The sequence below is a fragment of the Pinus tabuliformis genome, chromosome 4_1, assembly GCF_031772625.1.
Source record: "Pinus tabuliformis cultivar Carrire ecotype Pingquan chromosome 4_1, CPIR1, whole genome shotgun sequence".
Taxonomy (NCBI): domain Eukaryota; kingdom Viridiplantae; phylum Streptophyta; class Pinopsida; order Pinales; family Pinaceae; genus Pinus; species Pinus tabuliformis.
In genome coordinates this window covers 974103561-974127971 of record NC_142303.1, presented here as the reverse complement: position 1 = coordinate 974127971, position 24411 = coordinate 974103561, and the positions used below count along the sequence as shown (strand labels likewise).

Sequence of the window (24411 nt, the reverse complement as noted above, 5' to 3'; positions counted from 1 at the left end):
GTCATTTTACAATTCAACACTAGTTCTCTTGAGCTGCTTAGCCAAGACAACTTGTGCTGTTCAACACAAGGAATTTCCGAGCGGGAATTCCACCCTCATTTCGGAGAACTTCGAGTGTCTCCCTAGTGAGGAAATTTGGGGAGGTCAATTCAGAGCTTCCATTGGACATCATTGCAGAAGTTTACTTAGCAGTGTGCATTTCTTGGGCGCAGAGGTATTTTCGTGGAGCACATTGTGGGAGCCAATGTGGGTTAGAGGCTTTGGCATTTTGTAGGGGATTTTCTTATTGTTAGACCGAAGTTTGGACAATGATTCGCTGGGTTAGATTGGAGGTTATTACCTGAGTTGATTTTTCTAACTTTTGGTAGGGCACAAAAACTATTGACCAAGTGTTGCACAGGGGTTTAGAGAAGTGGAGCTGGGAGAAATAAGGGCTGGAGATAGGAGGTATTTCTCAGTGGTGAATTTAGTTGGAGCTGGGAGAAATTTGGGCATAATTCAGTAGTATCAATATTGTGGGGCGTTTTCTAGCCAAATTGGGCAATTCACACTTGTTGGGGGTCATCGAGGGTTGTTGAACTCAACCCAAACCCTTTTTGGGTTTTTGTGGGTTTATTGAGAGGAGTCTCTAGCTAATTTTACAGATTTTTCCAGGTGATAGTCGAGCCTGAAATTCCCATTCTTATAGCAAGGTGAATTGTTGGTTAGCTGAAAAATTTGCATCACTTTGTGGGTTCGATTTTGTCTTGGAGATAGGCCAAACCTTTTTCGGGTCTTTCTCGGTTCGAGGAGAGGAGCTTGTGGCTGCAATTTCAGAGTATTCCGGGCTTTATTTTGAGTAGAATGACCAGTTCCATTCAACAGTCAGTAGCAAAGTTTCTAGGCAAAGTTCGAGCTATGGATTTGGGCCAATTCTAGTACCTGATATTACACATTCTCACTTGGGTTTTGCATTTCTTGCTGTAGCAAGCCAAGGTTCTACGGCTTTCATCCTATTGTACTTGATTTTCCATGCATAATTAATAAAATGGCTCAGAACTATTGCCTAGATTTTGAGGTTTTCTGATTTGTGCTCTTGTTCAGATTTTTATTACTGTAATTTAGTTCATGCATCTGTTATTTGTTGTATTTTCCTAGTTTGGAATATTACATCCTTTTATCCCTCATGTCAGTAGGGGTACACATATATTTTTGCAATATATTTCACACCATTGTAAGCCCAAGGTGACAAGTTAAAGCCTTGTAGTTGTAACAACCATGTAAGGCCCTATATTAGGTGTCCTAGACCTTGTGTTTGCTTGGACCATGGCCATTCTCTTTGAGTTCATCTTTGGCTCCTTTCGTTTATAGATATTCTAGCTTAGTTATCAGAATAGGCTAAGTTGACTGGGAATCATCTGTTTGACTAGAATAGACCCCTAAAATGAGTCAGATTCACTAGGTTGAGTTAGTTTGGTTCAAAATTGGCCAAGTTCAGTCATGTTGGTTGGACCTAGTTTAAGCTAGTGAGTTAAAAATTTCTTCTAGATTTGGCAAGTCAAACTTAGGTTATAACTCATTTCACATATCAAGTGACATTGATTTTATTTCCGTTGACATGGATAATGTTGATGCAACCTCTGAGTGGATCACTGAGCAAGGCCATGAGGCCCAAGAGTTGTTATTTTCAAAGGATATGATTTAAAGTGGTTGGAGAAGACCATTGAGAAAGGAGAAGGGGAAATAGGGTCTTCCATTGATACCCATCCCTAGGTAGGAGTTTGTTATATCTACTACCTTTTAGCATATTTTGTCATATGATTTCAGATTTGACTCTTGACATTGGACGGATTGAACTTTGTTCATTCTGGTTCATAACTTCATGCCATGGTCCATGGTGCTTTTGATGTATCTTGATATGATCATATGATATATTTGGACATGCCATTTGTGCATTATATTTAGTGTTATGATGTTATATTACTTAAATGCAAAGAAAAAAATCATGAAAACCTACCTTTTTTTGTATTTTTCTATATGTCCGGTCATTGTCGAGTTCTTTGCCGAGTCTTGAGTCATGTTGGACTAGTGGGCCAAAATGGTTGCCGAGCCTATTCGAGTTTGGTAACTAGTTGTGGAAGTCCTTATATTGATTAAGTCTCTTGCTGCTCAACTTCTTCCTTCGAAACATGTCCAAGGTGCCCAAAGAAACTTTGTTAGTTGTGAAGCACCAAATACTATCACTAAGGTCCCTTCTACAACCCAAATAGTTTCCTTCTGTATTTTTAGTAATAATTATATTAATGTCCAGCAGTAGGCAGATACAGCTAATGGCACTGCTGCATTACACCATAATATTCCATTTGTGTATACATTGAAGGGACATGACCTCTTGCATCATCTGAGAAAGTAAAGCTAAGAACTAATTTGTCAGAAAGAGAAATATATAAGTTAAGATTCATAGACAAAGTAATGAGGTTCCTGGAAGGAGGACACACACACACACACATATGTATTAAGAAACATCATTCAACTGGAGTGTGCCCCAACATATAAGATGTAACCTCAAGCTAGAAGATCACTAGATCTGTCCCTTTCAGACTTAATCAAAGGCCTTGATGCGCAGATTGAGAATATGGGAGTAAAATGGAGAAAAGTTGAATAATATCAACCATGGATAAATAATGAAGTGGAATTTCTGACTTGGTTTTGAGTGGTAGACACAACGTCATGAATGCAAATTTCAATTTTGTGTAAGGAGGCCTTACTATCTGTTTTTCTGTTTAGAGATGAATGTTGGCATAAGAATAAGAAACATGTGGCTTTATGTTTGCTTGTGATTAGAATAACAGTTAACTTTTTTGTTGACAGCTTCAATTTATCCCAATCCTTGATGGGCAAGCTATTTTATTTTCATTTGAATCAACTCCAGAAGTCAGGATCGGGGTTGCCTTTGGAAGTGGAAGTCAAACACTCCCTGCAACAGAGCTACCTGGTGTTTCATCCTGGCTGGTAGGTTCTTTTGCCTTCTTGTTTGTCAATTCAAACTTCAAAGATGAAAGAAAACATATGGGAAGATGCATAACATATCTATTGACCATTCGTGGATTGTGTTTCTTAAGGAAATATTGGTTGTAATTTAGATATTGGTTTCACTTTTTTCAGGAAAAGCTCTTCACTGAGACCTTGACAAGAACTATGGTTGAACCTCGACGTAAATGCATTCCTCTTCCATCTGTAAACTTGAAGAAAAGTGCTATTGGTGGGGTACTTTCAGTTACAGTGGTTTCGGCCAGTAATGTTGTTAGGTCAAATACAAAAGGAGCTACTTCAGAGAGACGATTAAATCCACATGGAAGCAGTCATTCAAATGGAAATGGAAGTGTGAAAATGTTAAACACATTTGTAGAAGTGGAACTTGGAGATCTAATAAGGAGAACTAAAACATGCCAAGGTTCATTCCCAACATGGGGTAATACATTCAATATGGTTTTGCATGAAAACACAGGCACCCTAAAACTAAATCTTTATGAACAAGGTTCAAGCAATGTCAAATATGATTATTTGGCCAGCTGTGAAATCAAGGTTAGCTTTTTATTTGAAATAAAGCTCACAATCCTTGAGATATACTTATTCAGATAGTGTGCAGTGTTAAAAATACTGATTATTTTTTTCTGCTTCTGTTCTGTTGAACTCCATGCTATTATACAATACAGGAGTGATCTGACCTTGTGATTGATTTGATGCATCAGCATTTCAAACAGTTTACAAAATACATTTTGACATCTCTTTTGTATACAGATGAATTATGTTGATGATGACTCCACTATATTTTGGGCGATTGGAAGGGATTCAAGTATGTTGGCTGCACGTGCTGAATATTGTGGAAAGGAAGTGCCAATGGTTGTCCCCTTTGAGGGCACAGATTCAGCAGAGGTGTCCTCTTTTACTTCACTAAAACAAACTTGTCATGCTTTATTTTTCCCTTTTATCATCTTAGATCACAAGTTTTATTTAAATTTTCTTAATAAAAGGATATCATTTATAGAGGTAAACTATAGTCTCCAAGATTGACAGATTTCTCCCACAACTTGCAAAGGTATAAAGAAATGGCATAATGGCTTACAAAGATGTCAAGGATGAAAGTTATATGCCAGAAGGTAGAAAAAATGCACTCAATCAGTACCTTCACATCACAAGTGCATTAATTTCCAATGCCTTATAATTCAAGAAATACCTAGAAGAGTGGATTCAAATTTCAGTGGTTCATGAAGGTATTTGAAGGGTTGTTAATAGTTATTACCCAGCTGGGTCAATTTTGCAATATGGTTTTTCTATATGAGTTGAACTGGGAAGAATTTCACAAAAAAAAACTTCCAAGGGGACAAATTGTGTATTTATTGGCAATAAACGCAAAACATCCTTTAGTAAGACTCTCATTATTTGTCATATTTTTTCTCCATGAACTTGCGCTGTTTGCTATCCTTTTTCTCCACACCAAATCACTCATCTTGTATGACGGCCGTCTGAAAAGATGTCTTGGTCCCAGACACATTGCTTTTGACAGAACTCAGTCTGTCTACTGTTAGGAAGAAGAGAATCAATCAAAGGTACTTACCTCCAAATTTGTAACTGTTATTTGCTGGGTTGTCTTAAAATTTTAATGGTCTTGAAGTCACCCTTTTGGACAATGATTGTGGTTTTATATGAAGTCAGCAACCGCACTGTCAGAGTTGCATATGTAATTCCTGCTACCAAAGTGATTGTTTCATGGGTCACCCTCATAAGCTGATAACTCATTAACCAATTTCTGAGTACAATGCACCCCTTGTTGAGAAATCTAGGGGCAGATAGATCAGGTGAATTCTCTTATCTTGATCACTGCTTGTGATATATTTTTACTTAACTTTATTAGCTTCTTCTTTCGCTTGTTTATTATTAGTGTTCTCTTCATCAAACAACTATCAAACCATAAAGAACAATAAGACAAGAGGACACAAAATATAGGCGATCAGCCAGGGCCAAAACCTCTCCAACTGAGAGGAAAACCCACAAGAATTCTTCTCTTCTTATAGACCTTCAATTGACGAATTCCAAGACCTATGACCCTTGACCAAGACCCTCCAAGACCAAGTCAAATCTTTCCTGCTTTCCAGCAACTTCTGCAACTTCGACCTCATAGCAAATTCTTCTGCAACTTCGACTTGCCCAACAAATTCTTCTGCAACTTCGACTTGCCTAGCAAATTCTTCTGCAACTTCGACCTGCCCAACAAATTCTTTTGTAGAAACCCTAGCCATTGCACATGTGTTAAATAATGGTAGATGCTTCCTCCTTTCCTCTTCGCTTAGTTGATTCTCTCTCCCAGAGAACTCAACTTGCAAGGTGTAATGACCCATCTCAAATTAAGGGGAGCATAGGAATATTAGCATGCATATGATAGCTACATATGCATACATCGGATACACTGTGCTAGTATACATATTAACTTATTATGAAAATTGTCAAGTAAAAGATAAACGAATTAATTATTGAAAGTTCTAAGTAAAAAAAAACCTAATTCACAAAAATATTAAATATATTGAGTGAGGTACTTAATGTATGTACCACCACCATAATATATAACTATACAAAATAAAGGGGAAAGACAATGTATTATACAAAGTAAAAAGGGAATATAATATATATGGTACAAAAATAAATTGAATATAATACATATTATATATAAAATAGCAAAGGAAATACAATACAAAATATACAAAGAAATTATAATATATATTAATTGTTATATAAACTAAAAGGGAAAAATTATAATATACAAACTATACAAACTTAAAAGAATTCATTATATATATTATGCAATTAAAAGGAGCATAAAATAAAGTCATGAGGAGTTATAAAGTAGACTATGAATACAACATGAATTAAATAAATACAATACTTAAGTCCATTACTCTTAAACGTGACCGCCTCTATGAAATGAAAGAGCAAGGTGGGAGTTGAAATTTGCTCCACCTGTGACCGACAAAGAACCAGGAAAACATTTTATTAATCAGGACCCTGAGACGGTGGAAAGGAAGGCGGTGGAAGGATTGGTGTATAAGAAGAGAGGAGATGACAAAGGGAAGAGGGGGAGGTTCTTGACCTTTGAGGAAAACAAAGACAAAGAGGAATACATAGAGAAGAAATAGTTAAACCATATAGGTAGACCCCAGATAGGTTGGGAGGAAAAGGGTCAGTTTGGTAATGAGCGTGGGAGCTACAACTGGCAGAAACACCTTCAAACGAAAGTCCTAGATAAGTATTTGCAAGTGTATTGTTAAATTTCGACTAAATTTCACTGTCTGATTAAACTAGGTATAAGTTTTCAATTAAATTCTGTTAACTGTTGAATTTAGGACCTTACATTTTAGGTTTTCAATTAAATTTTGTTGATTGTGCAATTTAGGACCTTACATTTCAAAGAACTTAAGACTTGTCTTTTGGATCTAGGGATCGTATAGGTAGACCTTAGATAGGTTGGGAGGAAAAGGGTCAATTTGGTAATGGGCGCGGGAGCTACAACTGGAAAAACCATCTTTAAACGAAAATCCCAGATAAGTGCTTGCAATTGTATTGATAAATTTTGACTAAATTTCACTATCTGGCTAAACTAGGTATAAGTTTTCAATTAAATTCTGTTGACTATTCAATTTAGGACCTTACACAAAGTGTCCTTGATGATGCCCTAACTCAACTTCTGCAGTAATCCAAAACAATCCAAAGATCTCGTCCTTTTCCTCTTCCTTTGTCCTTTTCTTTGCACCTTTTTCTCTCTTGTGATCGAACTTGTGTGAGTGTCCAAAGTGAGGTCGAAGTCTCTCTTATCTATATGCTTTCTGCTGGGTTGAATTGCACCTTTTAGGTTGACTTGTCCACTTGAGTAGGCCGACTTGAACTTTGCAACATGATGACGTCTTGGAGGGTCTTTTGACTCAAATAATTTTTTCTTTACAATATGTAACATGCCCAAATGGGTCTTCAATACATGACAATGACTTAATTGACTTGTAGACTACATAACAAGTCCTAGAAGCACTCAATGGGTGCTTGACCTAAAAAATAAATTTCCCTTGAGATGAAACCCATGCCTCAAGAATAACAATAATAAATTTGTTTTTCTCTTTTCATTAAATACATAAATCATGATTACATATGTCCTTATGAAGACCGAACCTAGTTACATATTTCAACACTCCCCCTTAACTAGGGAGGCATTCATAATCAATACAAGGTACTTGGACATTCTCAATTTGAATAATTCTCATAATAAGAGTCGGATTGGTAAGCCATCTATTTGCATCATATCAACCAACATTGTCACATAGCAAGGCCTTGACTAACAACTCTATCTCTCCACAAGATCAGAGCACAATGATGGCAAGACTAATGATTGACTATGATATTCCCACTTAGCAATATTGCTAAGGGGGAATATCAATTTTGCCAATTTTGTCATTTTTTGCATTTACACTTAGGAAAAGTGGGTTATGGAATCCCACTTGAGTTTTGGAGCTAAGGGAAGGCCCAACTTAGGAGAAAAAGAAGAAAATCGAAATGTTGGTGGATGGTGGGGACCACTCAAGGAGAAATACGACCCCCCTTGGAAATACGCATTCCTTGGAGGGAAACAATGGGGAGTTCGATGGCTGGGCCCCACATGGGCAATTGGGAGGCACAATGACAAAAGAGGAGGAGGCACTCATTTTGGGCATCTTTGATCATTTGAGCATTCACCTTGACTAGCACACTTGAGCTGGAGGCCAAGTCTGCATGTGCTGTTGAGCACAAGAGATTTTCAGGCGAGAATCTCACCCCTTGCTTTGGTGGACTTCGAGTGCTAGCCCTAGGAGGGAATTCCCATCATTTTCAGATTGATCCAGGAGCATTGCAATGTGTGTGTGGAGGTGGTTCAGCAGTGACTGCACAACTCTTTCTTGTGTTAAAAATATGCAACTATGGTCAAATTCCACTTTGGACTACTCATTTGATGGAGATGATGATGGGATTGAGTTCCTCTTTCTAAAAGGACTAAAATCGACGTAAAGATCACCTATTTCGGACAAGCAAAAGTTGGTTTTTGATTTATGAGCCCACTCTTGGATATTGGACGAGGTCGGCTTCACCCACATGCACACTTGGACAGATTGGCAGCAACATCAAGTGGACCTTGTCGGACACCCCTAGAAGCCTATAAATATAAGTGACTTTGAGGCTCATTTGATCATCACAACATCAAGCATCTTCTTCTCTTCTATCTGATTTGGTTCGGTACATTGGCGAAGGAAAAGGTCGTACGGAGGTTTGAAGTCTCAGATTTGAAGGTCGCTGAAAAGTTAGGGTTTTTGTTCTGGTTGCTGGCACAGCACTAGGAAATTTCGACTCTGGTTGCTGGGATGCTATAGGCAAGAGAGCGACCAGGAAGCTAAAGTCGCTCTCATGCTAACTTGATGAGAGCAACTCTGGGTTTTGACTGCAGTTGACTATACTTTGAAGTTTTCTGAAGTTGTCCGAAGGTTGAATCAAGTTGTCTCTGATATATTCAGCCACTGTATACAGGTTTTTGAAGTTATTGGGTTGTATTGTTGATCATATTGTATTGGGCTCATTGTACTCTCTGCTGAACTTTTTATGACAATCTTATAGAAGAAGAATTACAAAGGGTTTTCCCCATTGTGGGTTTTGCCTTGGCCTTTGACCAATTTTGGTGTCTCTTGTTGATGTGTTGATTGTCTTCTTTGTCATTGTTTATATTGTTCTATCTTCAATTACTGTTGATGAATGGAAAGACTAAATGTAATTGGAACTATTGCTAATATTGATAATTGAAGTTTGGAATTGGGCTAAAGTAATTGATACAACATAGAACAATCTGAAAAATTAACATGGTATCAGAGGTAAGGTGAAGGACAAGCCCAAAAGAAGACAAGCCTTGATGCACTCATCTTTTGAAAGTTGAAAGAAATGATCTAGTCAAAGTCAAGATGACTTCCTTCTTCAAGAGTGATGAGAAGCTGGGTGACTCATCTAATTTTGCTGCATGGAAGGATAGGTTGGAGAGCATTGCTAATAACAATGATGTTTTGGACTGCATTCAAGGAAAGGTACCTGAGCCTCCGGAGAATGCATCCACTGCTATCAAGAACAAATACAAGAAAGGTGAGGGGAAAACAAAACAAATTATAGCTAATGGTTTACAAGACAATCTACTTGCACATGTTGAAAACTTGATTAGGTCTAAGGACATGTATGATAAGATTGTCGACATGTTTGAGGTCAACAATTTAAATGAAATCCTCATCTTGAAATATCAACTCAAAGACACCAAGATGAATAAAGGAGAGTCCATACAATCATATATAATGAGGATCTGTCGTGTTAGAGATCAATTATTAAGAGTTGGAGAAGATGTGCTGGACAGGGAACTGATGGTCCAAACTCTAAGAGGTCTCCCCTCTATTTGGGAAACATTCATCATGACTATAAGCAACACAAATGTCTCCCTTCATTTCATGAACTTGTTGGAAAGTACACTCAAGAAGAGTCGAGAATGATAGGAAGAGGAAGGATTCAAAAGCACGAAGAAGGAGAACCCACTGCATACATCGCTCATGACAAGAAGAAGAAGAAAGGGAAAGGAGGTCCATCAAGAAAACCTCCTCCTCGAAATTCTAGTGGAAGAAAGGAACATATGAACGTGGAATACTTCCATTGTCATAAGAGAGGGCACTATGCTCGAGATTTCCCTAAGAAGAATAATGGACCACGATATAACACTAGAAGAAACAACAACAGGTTCAATAATCAAAAGAGGAAAGATGACCGATGGAATGACCACAATGGGAGAAACAATAGAAGAAAAGGAGATGCTCCAAGCGATCATGAAGAAGATCGTCGTCCACAAAAAAAGTCAAAATTTTCCAGGTATGAAAGTAATGTTGCAAATCAATCTGAATATATTCTTATTTCCGCTCTTACTAGTTCATCTCCTCTAGATTCGTGGGATAGTTGGTTGGTTCAGCAATGTTGCACGAAGCGGGAGCGAAGCGGAAGCGGAAGCGGGAGCGCGGAAGTGTCATTTTCCAAAAATCTAGGAAGCGTCTGCTATATATATATATATTTTTATATTTTTTTGCATTTATACTCAAAACAAACATCCCAAATACCAAATTAATTGTAGAAGACATGAAAACATGCATATTTTTGCATAAATCAAGATAGATATGGCATCCATGATTCCATTGTAGTTACTAGTATGTACAACAATCATCTATATTCTAGCTATTACAAACATACATCAAATTTTTAAGCATATTATAAAACATAAAACATTTAAGCATATTATAAAACATAAAACATAGAGCATATTATGATTTATCTAGCAAGTGAGCAACTGTCAACATTTGTCATGTCCAAAATTCAAATAATAATGTTTACAAAATATGTCACTTGGTCACCGCCAAGCCAAAAAGGTTCAAAATTCAAATTCACAAGTCTACAAGTCTAATGAGTAATCTATGACAAAAAGTAGTAGATTGTGAATATATCTACTAATCTCTCCTCCTTCCACCACGAATAGAACGTGATGGCGGGCCTCCACGTGGTGGCAATGAAGAAGATGGTCCCTGTGTAAGTCGTGGCACTGAAACTGATGAAGAAGAACCCCTGCTGTTGGTGTTGAACCATGGAACCTAGGAACCAAGGGACCAGATGGGGGTGGGGGTGGTGGCATATCAACACGGTCATCATCATCCTAGAATCGCTCAAAAAATTCATGCAAAAAAAAAAACACTAGTTAACAAAAAAATTAAAAACATGAATTAGAGAAATGCTTTATAAGGGAAAATTGGAAAATTCATACCACAATGGACATACTTGGATAAGAGCATCCTCTAATTGCTCTAGTCGCAACACTCCATCCTCCAAATTGGGCTCCTCTGGATTCTTGTCCCAAATCAACAAGTCTTTATTAGACTTTGCATCTTCACAGTAATGGGACAACAATCGCAAGTTGTAATGAACATAAACCAAGCTCTCTGCCCGGTCTAAATTCAACCTGTTCCTTTTAACACTGTGGATGAAAGAATAAGAGCTCCAACACCTCTCTGCAGAAGAAGTGTTTACCACCTGTGATAGCACCCGCAATGCCAAACTCTGTAGAAGTGGAGTACCCCCTCCATGCATGTTCCACCACTCAAGAGCAGAAAAAGTCTCTCGATCTTGAATTGCATGCATGCTCCCAAATGGACCAGTGTTGAGCGTATAGTTGCTCACCTGTCTCCGTACCAATGCAGCCTCCTCCTCATCAGGGATTAATTTACTCAATGCAGCCATATATTTTTCGTGAACCTCTCTATCTTGGTGTGGTTTTTTCCTGCTTCCCCCCCCAGGTGTTGGTGTTGAAAGCCATGATGGATGATAGTATTTAGGTGTCAAAACATATGCTAATGCATGCAATGGAATATTTAGCATTTCCCATCGGTTTTGCACCTCTACACGAATATAATTGTACAAGGTGGTATCTCTAGGCTCAACAATGTCTTTAATCTGCCCCAACATGCTATCCATTTGCTCATACACCTCCCCAATTACTGGTCGATCTGAATCTGCAAACTTGATCATGTAATAAATTGGTTTGGTGAATTGCAAAACATATTTAACCTGTGACCAAAAGTAACTGTCAAGAACAGTGTCCTTGACTGCATTAGCACCATCTGTGTCAGTGTTAATTTCATCCCATGTTTCAGCACACACCAGATTAGTTAAAGCTTGTCTCACCCTCACTAGCCGCCTAAAGGTGAGGTAATAACTAACAAATCTTGTCTTTGCAATTTTAAGCAATTGCAACTTGGAGTAAGTGCCATAGAAGTAGTTTACCCTTGTATGCCCTGTGATGAATTTAATGAGCTGCTTCCCTTTCCTGTAAACCTCAGCAATCCACCCACAATCTTTGTGTTTCACAATATCATGCATCAAAAGGTTCAATGTGTGAACCAGGCACCCAGACCAAAAGATGTGTGGATGAGTACGCTCAATAATTTTTCCTGCTGCCTTACAATTTGCTGCATTATCTGTGATCACTTGAACCACATTATTCGGACCAACATCTTTGATTGATTTCAATAGGAGATCTGCAATGTTTTGTGCAGTTGCACTGATGGAGGAGGAGTCATGACATGCAATAAATACTGCACCACTAGAAGAAACACCAAGAACATTTATCAAATGTTGGTTTCTAATATTTGTCCACCCATCTGATACAATGGATACCCCAGAATCCACCCACTCATGTGTAAAACGTGTCAAAGCTCTTTGAACCTTAGCTTTTTCTCTTTCTAATAACATTGTTCTAGCTTTCTCATAGTTGGGGGCCTTGTATCCTTTTGGGGCTTCATTGATGGCCTTTACCATGTCATGCCAATAGGGAGAGCGAAGCACATTGAATGGTACACCGCAAGCACAAAGAAAACGGACTATCTTTCCATCCACATCATCCCTCCCAGCAACATTAAGGAAATCCCCTATTGTTCTTCTACCTCCAGAGGTTGCAGAAGTACCATGAGGAGATGGGCAACTACCAAATTTAGAGGTTGCACTTGATTCAGAATGAGGTTTTTGTTTCTTGTTTTTTTTTTGTGCAGCCATCTCTATTTGGATGTATTTTCTTCTTTCTTCAGTTGAAATGTTTGGGCAAATTTGTACCCCCACAGAACCCTTTTTTTCATCACTGTCCAGCACCCCACAAAGATGCCTCCTCAGACGGGTATATGAACCCGTATATGGTTTTCCTCCATGACAACCATGAGGGCACACAAATTTGTAAGATCCACCACCCTTTCCCCCATCAAGTTTGGTCACATAGTTCCACAAGGGTGTTGATGTACCTTTCCCATCTTGTGCTTCAGTGTCCCCTTCAAGTTCATCCCCTTCCTCTTCAAACCCTTCCTCCTCATCATACATTGGGTCACTACTATTAGGACCAAGTTCATCCCCTTCCTCTTCCCCTCTATTCCTCACCCTTGCCATCATTAAAACCAAGAGTGGAATGATACATAGAAGCCAAAAGAACACCATCTTGGAATATGGATATAGGTGGTGGACAACCTGTAAATAAAGGAGCAAGTAGAAACAATGGGAAAGAGTAGGAGAGGGAGGAGAAAAATACAATTTTTTTTTCAAAAAAACAAGGGAGTTTTTGGTTTGAACTTACCTCTTTAGCTCTTGTAGATGAAGTCCTCCAAGCTCTTGCTCCAAGCTCCTCCTCCTTCTCCTAGCTCCTCCTTCTTCACTCCTCCAAGCTCTCCTCTCTTCTCCTCTCCTTTCCTCTCTTCTCTTCTCCTCTCCTCTCTTCTCTTCTCCAACTCTCATAAACTCAAAGTGAGAAAATGAGGAATGAATGGGAGCTTTATGCTTTTCATTCCTCACCTAAACTCACCCTAACCCACCCCCTCATTGCAAGTTAAGTTAACTTTTAAAAAAAATTAAAAAAAATTGAAGTTTCATTCCTTGCCCGCGCGGATTTTTCCGGAAGCGCTCCGAAGCGCTCGTGAAGCGTGCGCTTCCGGGCCCGAAGCGTGGCGCTTCCGGAGGCCCGAAGCGCCCTCCGAAGCGCGCTTCGGGGGCAACGCTTCCTAAAAACCAGGAATCGCTCAAAAAACTAGGAATCGCGCTTCGGCAAAAATGGAATCGCGCTTCGGCTGGCGCTTCCGGAACGCTTCCGTACGGGACGCGATTCCAGCCTAGGATCCGGGGGGGGGGGCGCTTCCTGCAACTATGGTTGGTTGATAGTGGGGCCACTCATAAGTTCTCTGGGTACAAAGAAGTTTTCTCTAACTTGGTAGAGAGGGAGTTAAATTTGAAAATCATTCTTGGAGACAACTCTACTCATCCCGCTAAGGTTTTGGATCCGTCAAATTTCATTTGAATTCTGGGTGATCTATTGTATTACATGATGTAATGTATGTTCCTAGGTTAAAGAAGAATTTGGTATCAATCTCTGCTTTGGAAGACAAAGGGATGAGGGTTTACTTCATCAAAGGAAAATTTCTTACTTGGCCCGTTGGATCACTTATGAAAGATGCATTCACTTTGGGAATAAGATATGAAGGACTCTACAAGGTCACTGGAAGGCCTCTACTAGCATTGATTCATAATACAAATCATCTAAGTGAATTATGGCACCGAAGGTTGGCTCATCTTCATTATGATGCTCTTCCGAAATTAGAGAACTTGGTCTTAGGGATTCCAAAGGTTCAATCTCAACTTGATGGAGTATATCTAGGATGTGCTAACTGAAAGATGACAAGGGGACCATTCCCCTCTAGTGAGAACAAGACCACTGACATCCTCCATCTCATTCATTCTGACATATGTGGACAAATGTTCGTACACTTTATTAGTGGATATCTTTACTACATCACATTCATTGATGACTTTTCAAGGAAGAAATGGATATACTTTTTGAAGCATAAGGATGAAGCCTTTGAAACATTTAAGGAGTTCAAAGCATTGATTGAAAATCAAACAGGGAAGAAGATCAAAATATTCAAGTGTGATAATGGTGGAGAATGTGTGTCAAATGAATTCATTGATTTTTGCAAAAAGGAAAGTATCAAGACGGAAACAATTGTTCTATATACTCCCGAACAAAATGGTCTAGCTGAAAGGAAGAACAAGTCTATAGTAGAAGCCACTTGAGCGATGCTCCATGATCAAAAGTTGCCTAAATTTCTTTGGGCCGAAGCTTCACATGTTGTCGTATATGTTCAAAATAGGGTGCCTCATCAAGCTTTGGAAAACAAAACTCCCGAAGAAGTATTTACAAGTGTGAAGCCCGACATTAGTCATCTCCGCATATTTGGATGTCCCGTATATTTCCATGTGCCAAAGGACAAAAGAAGCAAATTGGAAGCTATAGGAAGAAAAGGTACATTTGTTGGGTATTGTGAAAATTCTAAAGCATTTAGAATATATATTCCTGGTCAAAGGAAGGTTGAAATTAGCAGGGATGTTACATTCGATGAAGATGCCACTCTTGGAAAAGCTAGAGACCTTCCTCCGCCTCCTCCTCCTGAGAAGAATGATGATATCGGTATCTTGGATGGCCCGTCCGTGCCCGAATCCAAGACTGATATTTTTAATGATCCCATGGAGCCCATGAATTTCGTAGATTCTCCTCCTAGTAATCCTCCTACTAGGAAGAGACCACTTTGGCTCCGTGACACTCTTCAGGATGCTGATAGTCATGTGCCCGTTCGAAGATCGTTTAGAGAAAGGAAGAAGCCATGCAGGTACCAGGGATATGTTGCATCCATGAGCACTATGATTCAAGCCGAACCTTCCACATTCGAAGAAGCCGTAAAAGAACAAGTTTGGAAAGATGTTATGGCCGAGGAATATGAATCTATTATGAAGAATGATGTATGGGATGTTGTGCCGAGACTGAAGGATAAATTTGTGGTAACTTCAAAGTGGATATTCAAGATCAAGCATGGAATTGATGGAAGCATTGAAAAATACAAGGCGAGGTTCGTGGCTCGAGGATTCTCCTAGAAAGAGGGAGAAGATTATGATGATATTTTTGCACCTGTGGCTCGATATACAACCATTCGTTCGATAGTTTCCCTTGCCACAAGTCAAGGATGGATCCTTCATCTGATGGACGTAAATACCATATTCCTTCACGACATGTTACAAGAAGTACACGTTGAGCAATCACAAGGATTTGAAGTAGGGGACTGTAAGACACACGTGTGTAGATTGAAGAAGGCATTGTATGGTTTGATGCAAGCCCCAAGAGCATGGTACGCCCGCATAGAAAGTTATTTTATGAAGTTGGGATTTACAAGAACCAACGCTAATCCCAACCTTTACTTCAAGGTAGTCCAAGGTATGTCGTTGATTTTAGTTTTATATGTTGACGATCTATTTCTGACAGGTAGTGAGCCTTTGATGATAGAGTGTAAGAGGGAGTTATCCTCTGAATTCAAGATGAAGGACCTTGGACTCATGCACTATTTTCTACACCTAACGTGTGGCAAAACCCTAGTGAGATTTTCCTTTAACAAGGAAAATATGTTGTGAAGCTGTTGGAAAGATTTGGAATGATAGAACGCAAGTCCTACCCACACCACTAGAAATGAACTTCAAGAAGTTATGTGGAGAAGCTGCAGGATCCGATTTAGCAAATCCATCCGAGTATAGATAGTTGATTGGGGCTCTGATGTTCCTTGTGAACACCCGTCCAAACATATGCTATGCAGTGAACACGTTGAGTCAATTCATGACTGAGCCTCTCCATGCACATTGGACCGCTGCCAAACACATTTTGAGATATTTGCAGGGGACGATTACATTTGGTCTGAGATACTCTGTTAGAGATGTTCGACTTCATGGATACACCGATGTTGACTGGGCGGGAAATGTTATCGACTGAAAGAGTACATTTGGATGTTGTTTTAGTCTTGGATCTTCCATGATGTAATGTTCCAAACTAAGGAAAATAGTGCTATGCAAAGCAAATAATAAAAACAACGCCATAAAATTGAAACATTCAGTGCACACCCATAAAAAGTCCAGGAATATCCAACTGTTGAGCCATTTTAGTATAATCTGGGAGAAAAGTACAAGAATGTGGAAGTGGTGCACCTAGGATTGCCTCAATGGCAAGCGTGATCAAACCCAGGTGGTAATATTTCAAGCCCAGATGGCACAATAACTGATGCAATGATGCCCTGCGCTGCCCCTGTGAAATTGTGTTGTCTGTTGCAAGGATGTTGCTGGAAACCCATCCTTCGGTGCTCAGAAAATTAACCCTGGCCTCTCCACCAAATACCGATAATAACCCACGAAGGAATTGGCCAAATGTTGACCTCGAAATTTTGGCCCAAATTCCCCTTATATCCTCTAGCTGCTCGTTGAGTTGGGACCCCTGTTTTCCCATTAGATTTGCCTGGAAAATTCTATAAAATTAAGAGTGTGATCCCTCCCCAAAACCGAGAAAAACCTAGAAAGGGTTTCCCTTGGTTCCAACCTTCAAAAATTGGCCCTTCATAGCTTGGCCCTCCAATTTCGAATTTTGTTGCTGTGACTGATCCTGTCGATCTCTACTCTCCCAACTCCAGCAATCCTCCTCAAATGGCCCTCCAAGTGATCTCCTACTTCTCCCGGCCAATTCCAGCTCTACAATTCCTTCCTCCGACTCCCACGTGAGCCTAGTGATGGCTCTTTGCGCAGGCCCAGGTGACTGTAAATCGAACTGCTCCAATGCAGCAACCTCCTACTCCAAAACTCTCTCGGAAGGTTGATCCTCCACTGTAGCTTCAATGCCCAAACTCCCCCGGCAGTTGCTGCCTGGATGAACCCACAAGCAACACCTGCGTGTTCCCCTTCTGCGTCCTCCAGAAACACACACTAGCTGAGACAAATGCTGAATGATATGACTGTGAAACTCCACTGACTCTCCTCCAAGGTAGTATGAATTTCCTTCCTAGGGTGGCACTCGAAGTCCACCGAAGCAAGGGTTGAGATCTCAACTCAGAGACACTCGTGTGCTAAACAGCACAGTAACCCGACTAAGTAGCTCGAGCAACTAAGGTTGAGTTCAATATGTCAAAAGATAAGATGCTGAAATGAGGAGAGTTGCCTTCCTTATATAGATTTCATGGAGCACTTTTCCCTCCATCGTGGGTCCCTCACTTAACCATCAATTTCCCCTCCATGCAAATCGAACTAGGGAATGCGTATTCTCCTAGTGTGGGTGGCCCCCATGTACAAATTAACCACATTGAAATAACTTCTACTAAGTCTAGCCTCCTAATAAAATCGAATGGGCCCCATCACCTCCAAAATCGACCCCAAAATGTAGAAATTAATCCTGTTCCAAAATAATTTAGGAAGGGACATTACAGTCCTCCCCTCCCAAATGTTGCTTGTCCCCAAGCAACTTTAATGCTGGATGCTCAAGTATGCGCTTGCCCTCCCAAGTAGCATCCTCATCCAACAAGCTCCTCCAATGCACCAAAAATCACCTGTCCTCAAGCAATGCCTAAGCAATCATCCTCTCTAACTGCTGCTCCCCACTGTCACTGCAAAATGTGCCAGGGTCTCAGATGTGCCACTGGATCGTGCTTGACCTTTGCACTATCCTGATATGAAAGAATCCTTCAATACTAGGATCCCAAGCAATCCTGTCCAACAAGAAGCTCCCCTCACTCCACTCACTATCCTGCCCAGTGAAAGTACCATAAGTCCCCTACTCCATCAGCGACTTGCTAAAGCCCAATGGAAGATTTGTATGATCTCCCCCTACAATAGCTGGCGCATCCCTAAACGTTATTGAGCCGTGAAGAGCTATGATGCCCAATTTCGCTGCTAGTCCCAGTGTGGTGCTGACACTGCGCTACCCTGACTATGTCATACTCCCCATCGTGTGCAGTTGGTATCCTCCTCTCTTAGAATTTGATGGTGGAATACTGAAAGAGGGGAGACACATCCTGCCTGGGCATCTCCATGGCACCAAGGCCTACCCATCCAAATCTAATTCCGAACTTGTGGAGTAACAAAGAATGTTTGCCTCCCCATATGATGAAACCCTTTATGAACCCCCATGTGTCATCCCAAGAGCGAACTATATCACTCTCGACCACGACTCCACTCATCACGAGTGATCTATCGATCAATTGAATCCTTGCATCCCATAGCCAGACCTGCTGCGGCATAGCCCTGTCAACCGATGGAATCCCTCTGTCCCTCATCTCTAGTCCCTAAATGTGATCACTATATAGGTTCAATCAGTGTTGCGGGGGAGCGCCCCCCCCCCCCCCCCCCCCTCGAACCCGCTCCCGAAGCGCGCTCCGGGCCGGAGCGGCTCAGGAGCGGGTCCCTTAAAAAAATTTATGCTCCCTGCTCTGATAGGGAGCGTTTCAGGGAGCGATCGCTCCCGAGCTCCCGGAGCGCTTTTTAATGCCCGGGAGCGATCGCTCCCTGATCGCTCCCGGGCATTAAAAAACGCTCCGGGAGCGATTTTTAACCGGCCGGGAGCGGTTCGGCGGAAAAAAATTCCGCCGGACCCGAAAAATCAAAAAAATTTAACTAATTTTTTTTTGTTTATAAGCCCAATGGGCCAAAAAAAACTCATTTCAACTTCATTGAGCTTGAGATTGAGAGCTGAGCAAGAGCAAAGGAGCAAGGAGCAAGAGCTGAGGAGCAAGGAGCCAGAGCTGAGGAGCGAGGAGCAAGTGCCAAGGAGCGAGGAGGAAGCTTGCAGAGGTAAGTAACTTAATCATTTAGTTAGTTTAGCTGGTTAGGTAGTTAATTTGGTTAGTTTCATTTACCTGTTTGAGTTTAAAGATCATTAATTTAAATTAAATTAATAAATTAAATGAATTAATCCCAATAAACTAAATTAATTTGCAGATTCAAGACTCAAACCCTACAAACATCAAACACGATGGACCTGAGGATTTTTATTGGCATTTTCCTCTTCCTGGTCCCCTTTCTGGTTATTATGGTGGTGGAGAGTAGGAAACGGAGGGGGCCTGAAACTGAAGAGGTGGATGAAGAAGCCGGAGGAAGTCAAATGGGTGAAAACCCCAGTGAGGAGGATGTGGAGGAGGGTGAACATGAGGGTCAAAAAACTAAACAAGACCAAACTCCATTGTGGAAATATGTTCACAGGGCTGAAACAGGGAGAGGGGGTGGAACCACTAAATTTCATTGCCCCCATTGCAACGCTGACTACATAGGCTCATACACCCGTGCTAGAAGACACCTCTGCGGGAAAAGGCCATGGGATGGAGAGAAACAAATAGGAATCAAAACTTGTGACAAGGTGTCAACAGCAGATAGAGCCAAATACATAAAGGAAGAGGAGGACGCCCAATACAGAGCAAAAAGATCAAGGGGTTTCTTTGAACCAAGCTCACAAAGAACTCCTTCAGCATCCTCCCAAGGCAGTGGATATGGACATGGAGGCACAGGGTCATCATCTTTACGCCGTAGAACCATATCAGATTTCCTTGATGAGGGGTGTAGGAATGATGTGGATTCAAAAGTTTACAGGTTCCTCTATGCATGTGGGATACCATTCAATGTTCTACGCTCACCTTATTGGCACGAAATGGTTTCTGCCATAAATGATGCCCCTAAAGGATACAAGAGCCCTGGGTATGACAAGGCAAGAACTGTTGGCCTTGATCATGAAAAAGCAAAAATATCACATTCTTTGAATAAAATGACAAGTTCTTGGACTGACAATGGGGTGTCCATTGTATCTGATGGATGGACAAATGTAAAAGGCAAGCCATTGATAAGTGTTCTTGCCGTGTCTGTTAGTGGTCCCATCTTTCTAGCTGCACATGATTACTCAGACAAGTTCAAGACCGCTATCAACATTGCAGAAGCATTGCTTGAAACAATTGAGCGTATTGGCCCATACAATGTCATCCAAGTCATCACTGATAATGCTCCTAATTGTAAGGCAGCGGGAGCAATTATTGAGGATAAATACCCGAACATATTTTGGTCTGGATGTTTGGTTCACACATTGAACCTTCTATTGCATGATATTGTCAAAAACAAAAATGAACAATACCAATGGATTGGTGATTTGTACAAGAAAGGAAAAAAAATGATAAAATTTATTACAAATCATAACAATACCCATGGCCTTTTCCGTAGTCACTCGAGATTGGAGTTGCTGAAGATTGCGAGGACTAGATTTGGTAGCTATTACCTCACCTTCAGGCGCCTTTTGAAGGTAAGAGAGGCATTAGCTAGCATGGTATCAAGTCCACATTGGCAGGTGTTAAAGGAAAGGGCTACAAATGTAGCTGACATTGCAGGTTTTGAAACGGTGGAGGAGGCCGCTCTTGATGGGCAGTTTTGGACAACTGTGAGACAGGTATTGGATTTCACCAAGCCAATTTATAACATGATTCGGTTTGCAGATACAGACAAACCAGTGATTGGCGAGGTGTATGAGCAAATGGATACCATGTTGGGGGAAATAAAAGACATTGTTCATAACAAAGATCCCGACCTGGACAAACTGATTCACGATTGTGTGTGAACGGTGGAATAGGCTTAACCTTCCACTACATTGCTTGGCGTATATCCTTACGCCAAAATACTACTCAGATTCTTGGTTGGGCAAACCTGCAGCAGGGGGTGGTGTTAGGACCAAACCCCATTTAGATCGAGAGGTAACTAGAGGATATCTGGAAGCATTAGAAAAGTTGGTGCCTGACAGGGAGGAATGTGCAGCTGTGCGCCTTGAAATAGGCAGATACTTCACTGGCAGTGGTTTGTATGGTAACTTCCATGCAATGGATGACAAAGATAAATTTGATTCTCTCACATGGTGGGAAACATATGGCGGCCACGGACTTTTGCGAAAATTGGCAATAGAAGTTCTTTCACAGGTTGTAAATTCTTCTTCTGCAGAGAGGTGTTGGAGCACCTACAGTTATATACATAATGTGAAAAGAAACAGGCTCAACGAAAACCGAGCAGAAAGCTTGGTTTATGTGCACTACAACTTGAGGTTGTTGAGCCATTACTGTGATCGGGCTAATGAAGATCCCACATATAAAATTTGGGACAATCACCCTGAGGACGACAATTTGGAGGATGGCATTGTACATATGGAAGAACTAGAAGAGGAGCTTGTACGGGATGAAGCTGAAGCAGCTGCAGCAGCCATGGCACCTCCACCTCCACCATCCAGTAGCAGTTCTCGGGGCCCGAGTCTTGTTCCATTGCTGTCGCCACCTCCATCGGCACCCTCGCGTGGAGGCTCTAGTTCTGGTCGTCGGTCTGGGCGGGAGACTCCTAGAAGACCACCACGACCTACTTATACTCCTGGAGACTCTCGTGGCAAGGGCCACTTGTAGATTTACAGTTTACTTGTCTTTTTTAGTTTCTATTAGACTTGTCACTTTAGTTTTCATAACTGTTCAGTGTTGAGTTTTGAGTCCTTGACTCTTGACTCTTTCATATCATTATGACATTATGATATTTTTTGTAAACATTATATCACTGTGACAATGAAAATTTGAAGTTTGAAGTTGGGCCTTGGCAATTATAACTCATTGGTAATGATTGTGAATTATGAATATGATGCTTTGTGAAAGACTAGTCACTAAAGTTGTTTCATTTCATCTCATTATTCATGTTTCATTTTATAAATTTTTAACATTTCATATCATGTTAACAGTTAGAAGTTAGGAGTCAGGACTTAGAAATATCTTCGATATTACTTCTTGTAATGGTTAAACTTGGCTTACAAGTACAACTTGTTACTTTGGTGATCAATGATGATAAATGTTATTGAATTTTCAATTCTGAAAGCTTGAAGTTGAAACTTTAATATTGAATTTGATGAATCATGATTTATAAGACTCAATATGTTGCAGTTGTAATATGTATTTTAATTTTACTAAGGTTGATGACGATTATAATTTCTAGATGATTGATGTGATATGGTTCAATGATCAATTTATGTTTTTTTATGTTTTTTATGTCTATTTCATCATTCTACATGTTTTTGTTGACATATATGTATCAAAAATAAAAAATATAAAAAATATATATATTTTTAAAAAATCGCTCCGGGATTTGCTCCTAAACCGGGAGCTTCTGAAAATGGTCGCTCCCGCTCCCGCTTCCGCTCCCGCTCCCCGCTTCCGCTCCCGCTCCCAAGTAACATTGGGTTCAATATATCGTGGGCTAATCTAATGCATGCTAATCTGCCCTATGCTTGCCATTCTGTAGTACCGATGATCGTTGGAAACCACGTGTGTCAAAGAGCTACCCCCTGAATGCAACCAAAAGATGGGTATCTGATACTCGTAATCGAATCCGGGTATGTGGATCGCTCTTGTCCCTGCCAACCATCTCCCCTAGGTTTGCCATCCGCCCTCCCGATAATGTGCCAATATAAGGTCTGGAGCCTGGACACATACTGAGAAACTACCTCAATCGTACCCGCTATCCTCTGCTCATGCTTGGTCCTGACATGCCCTGAGAAAAGAGTGACACATGTCTCCCTCAGGACTAGCTCCCCAGACGTAGGCTCAGTGATGAATGATATGTCACCCCTGTAGATGATCACCTTATTTTTAACCTGTGGCTGTCAACTGACACACCAATCCAATGCCGCTGCTGAAAAGTCTCCCCCCTAGTGCGCTGAGTGTCACCCAAATATCTCAGGTGAGCTCCTCGTCCCCCGCTGCTCATGCCCAGAGTGCAGAAAATCGATTGCGCCCGGGAGGGATGTAGAAGAGGGTCAAGCGTGTGAGTCCTCGTGGATACCATCAAGTATCGCTCATCTGTGTCCCCGTCAATCCTGGGTGAACTACGCCCAAAGGTATGCCCAGTGTTTCCATCCAAGGGTCTCCCTGGAGGCAACACTCCAAGACCTCGCTGTGTAGTACTATACACCCCTGCATACCACCGATCATCCCAATACTCCTGGACATGCCACTGTACACCGCGGCCTACCCCTGTACACCGCTGGATATCCTTGGCTATGGCTATGCCATCCTGTACCGTCCTGTGTCCCGCTTGTGTCACTGTACATGTCACGACTAAAACCCCACATGTACTCAATGCAATGTGAGGCACTCCCACTCCACAACACAGTCCAACATACTACAACACACCTCCATGCTGCCCATCTGTAGACCACTGCTTCATGTTAGATGCTCCTACCCATCCCTGAATGGGATGGCCTAACGCTGTGTCCATATGCGTCGGTCCGCATCCAACCCGGATCATCACCTCCATTGTCGCATCACCATGCTCTCTGATGAGGGGACCTCCCCTCCAAGTCTTCCCTAAGGGATCTAAGAAGTGAACTTCCCCAGGTGTCAGCAGCGATGCCACCGCTCCTCTGCTCCTCTGTGTCTCAGACAAATGCGAAGAATCCCCATCTCCATACAAGGCACTGTTTAGTGGCCTGCCAATGCCACCTCCTCTGATAAACTCCTGCAAGCGTATGCTGATCATCCTAAGACCCCGTATACAATTGTCATACCAAGACAACCCAAGGAGTCTGCCCAAAAATTGGTTGGGCACTGGTGCTGAACGAAACTCTCCTAGCAGAGGTGCACGCTCGACTGCTAGGTCACTTATACCCTCTAGTGTTGATTTGAGGTAGCATTGGATGTGCTTTAGCCACAAAATTTGGTGGAGAGGCTAAAGCACATGTGGTCTCCAATACCCAAAAATGGTTTGGGCAGATTCTAAATAGTTTGGGAGATATTAAAATAATTAATATTTTTAATGAAGTCCCTAAGTCTAAACTTAGGGAAAATAAAATATTAATGTGAATTAATATAAAACTGTGCTAGAATGGTCCAAAAGTCATGGATCAAGCAAGATCTAATCTTA

General features: G+C 41.0%; 1 protein-coding gene across 4 annotated transcripts in view; it reads left to right on the top strand.

Moving 5' to 3' along the window:
• The window catches only part of ATSYTF (C2 domain-containing protein), a 283910-nt gene that overhangs the window by 161270 nt on the left and 98229 nt on the right, over positions 1 to 24411 (top strand). For all 4 annotated transcript variants that reach the window (XM_089420635.1, XM_089420636.1, XM_089420634.1 and 1 more), the window contains 3 exons: positions 2851 to 2991; positions 3145 to 3564; positions 3781 to 3915. In XM_089420635.1, the coding sequence (XP_089276761.1) occupies positions 2851 to 2991; positions 3145 to 3564; positions 3781 to 3915 (696 nt within the window). The remainder of the gene's footprint in view (positions 1 to 2850; positions 2992 to 3144; positions 3565 to 3780; positions 3916 to 24411) is intronic.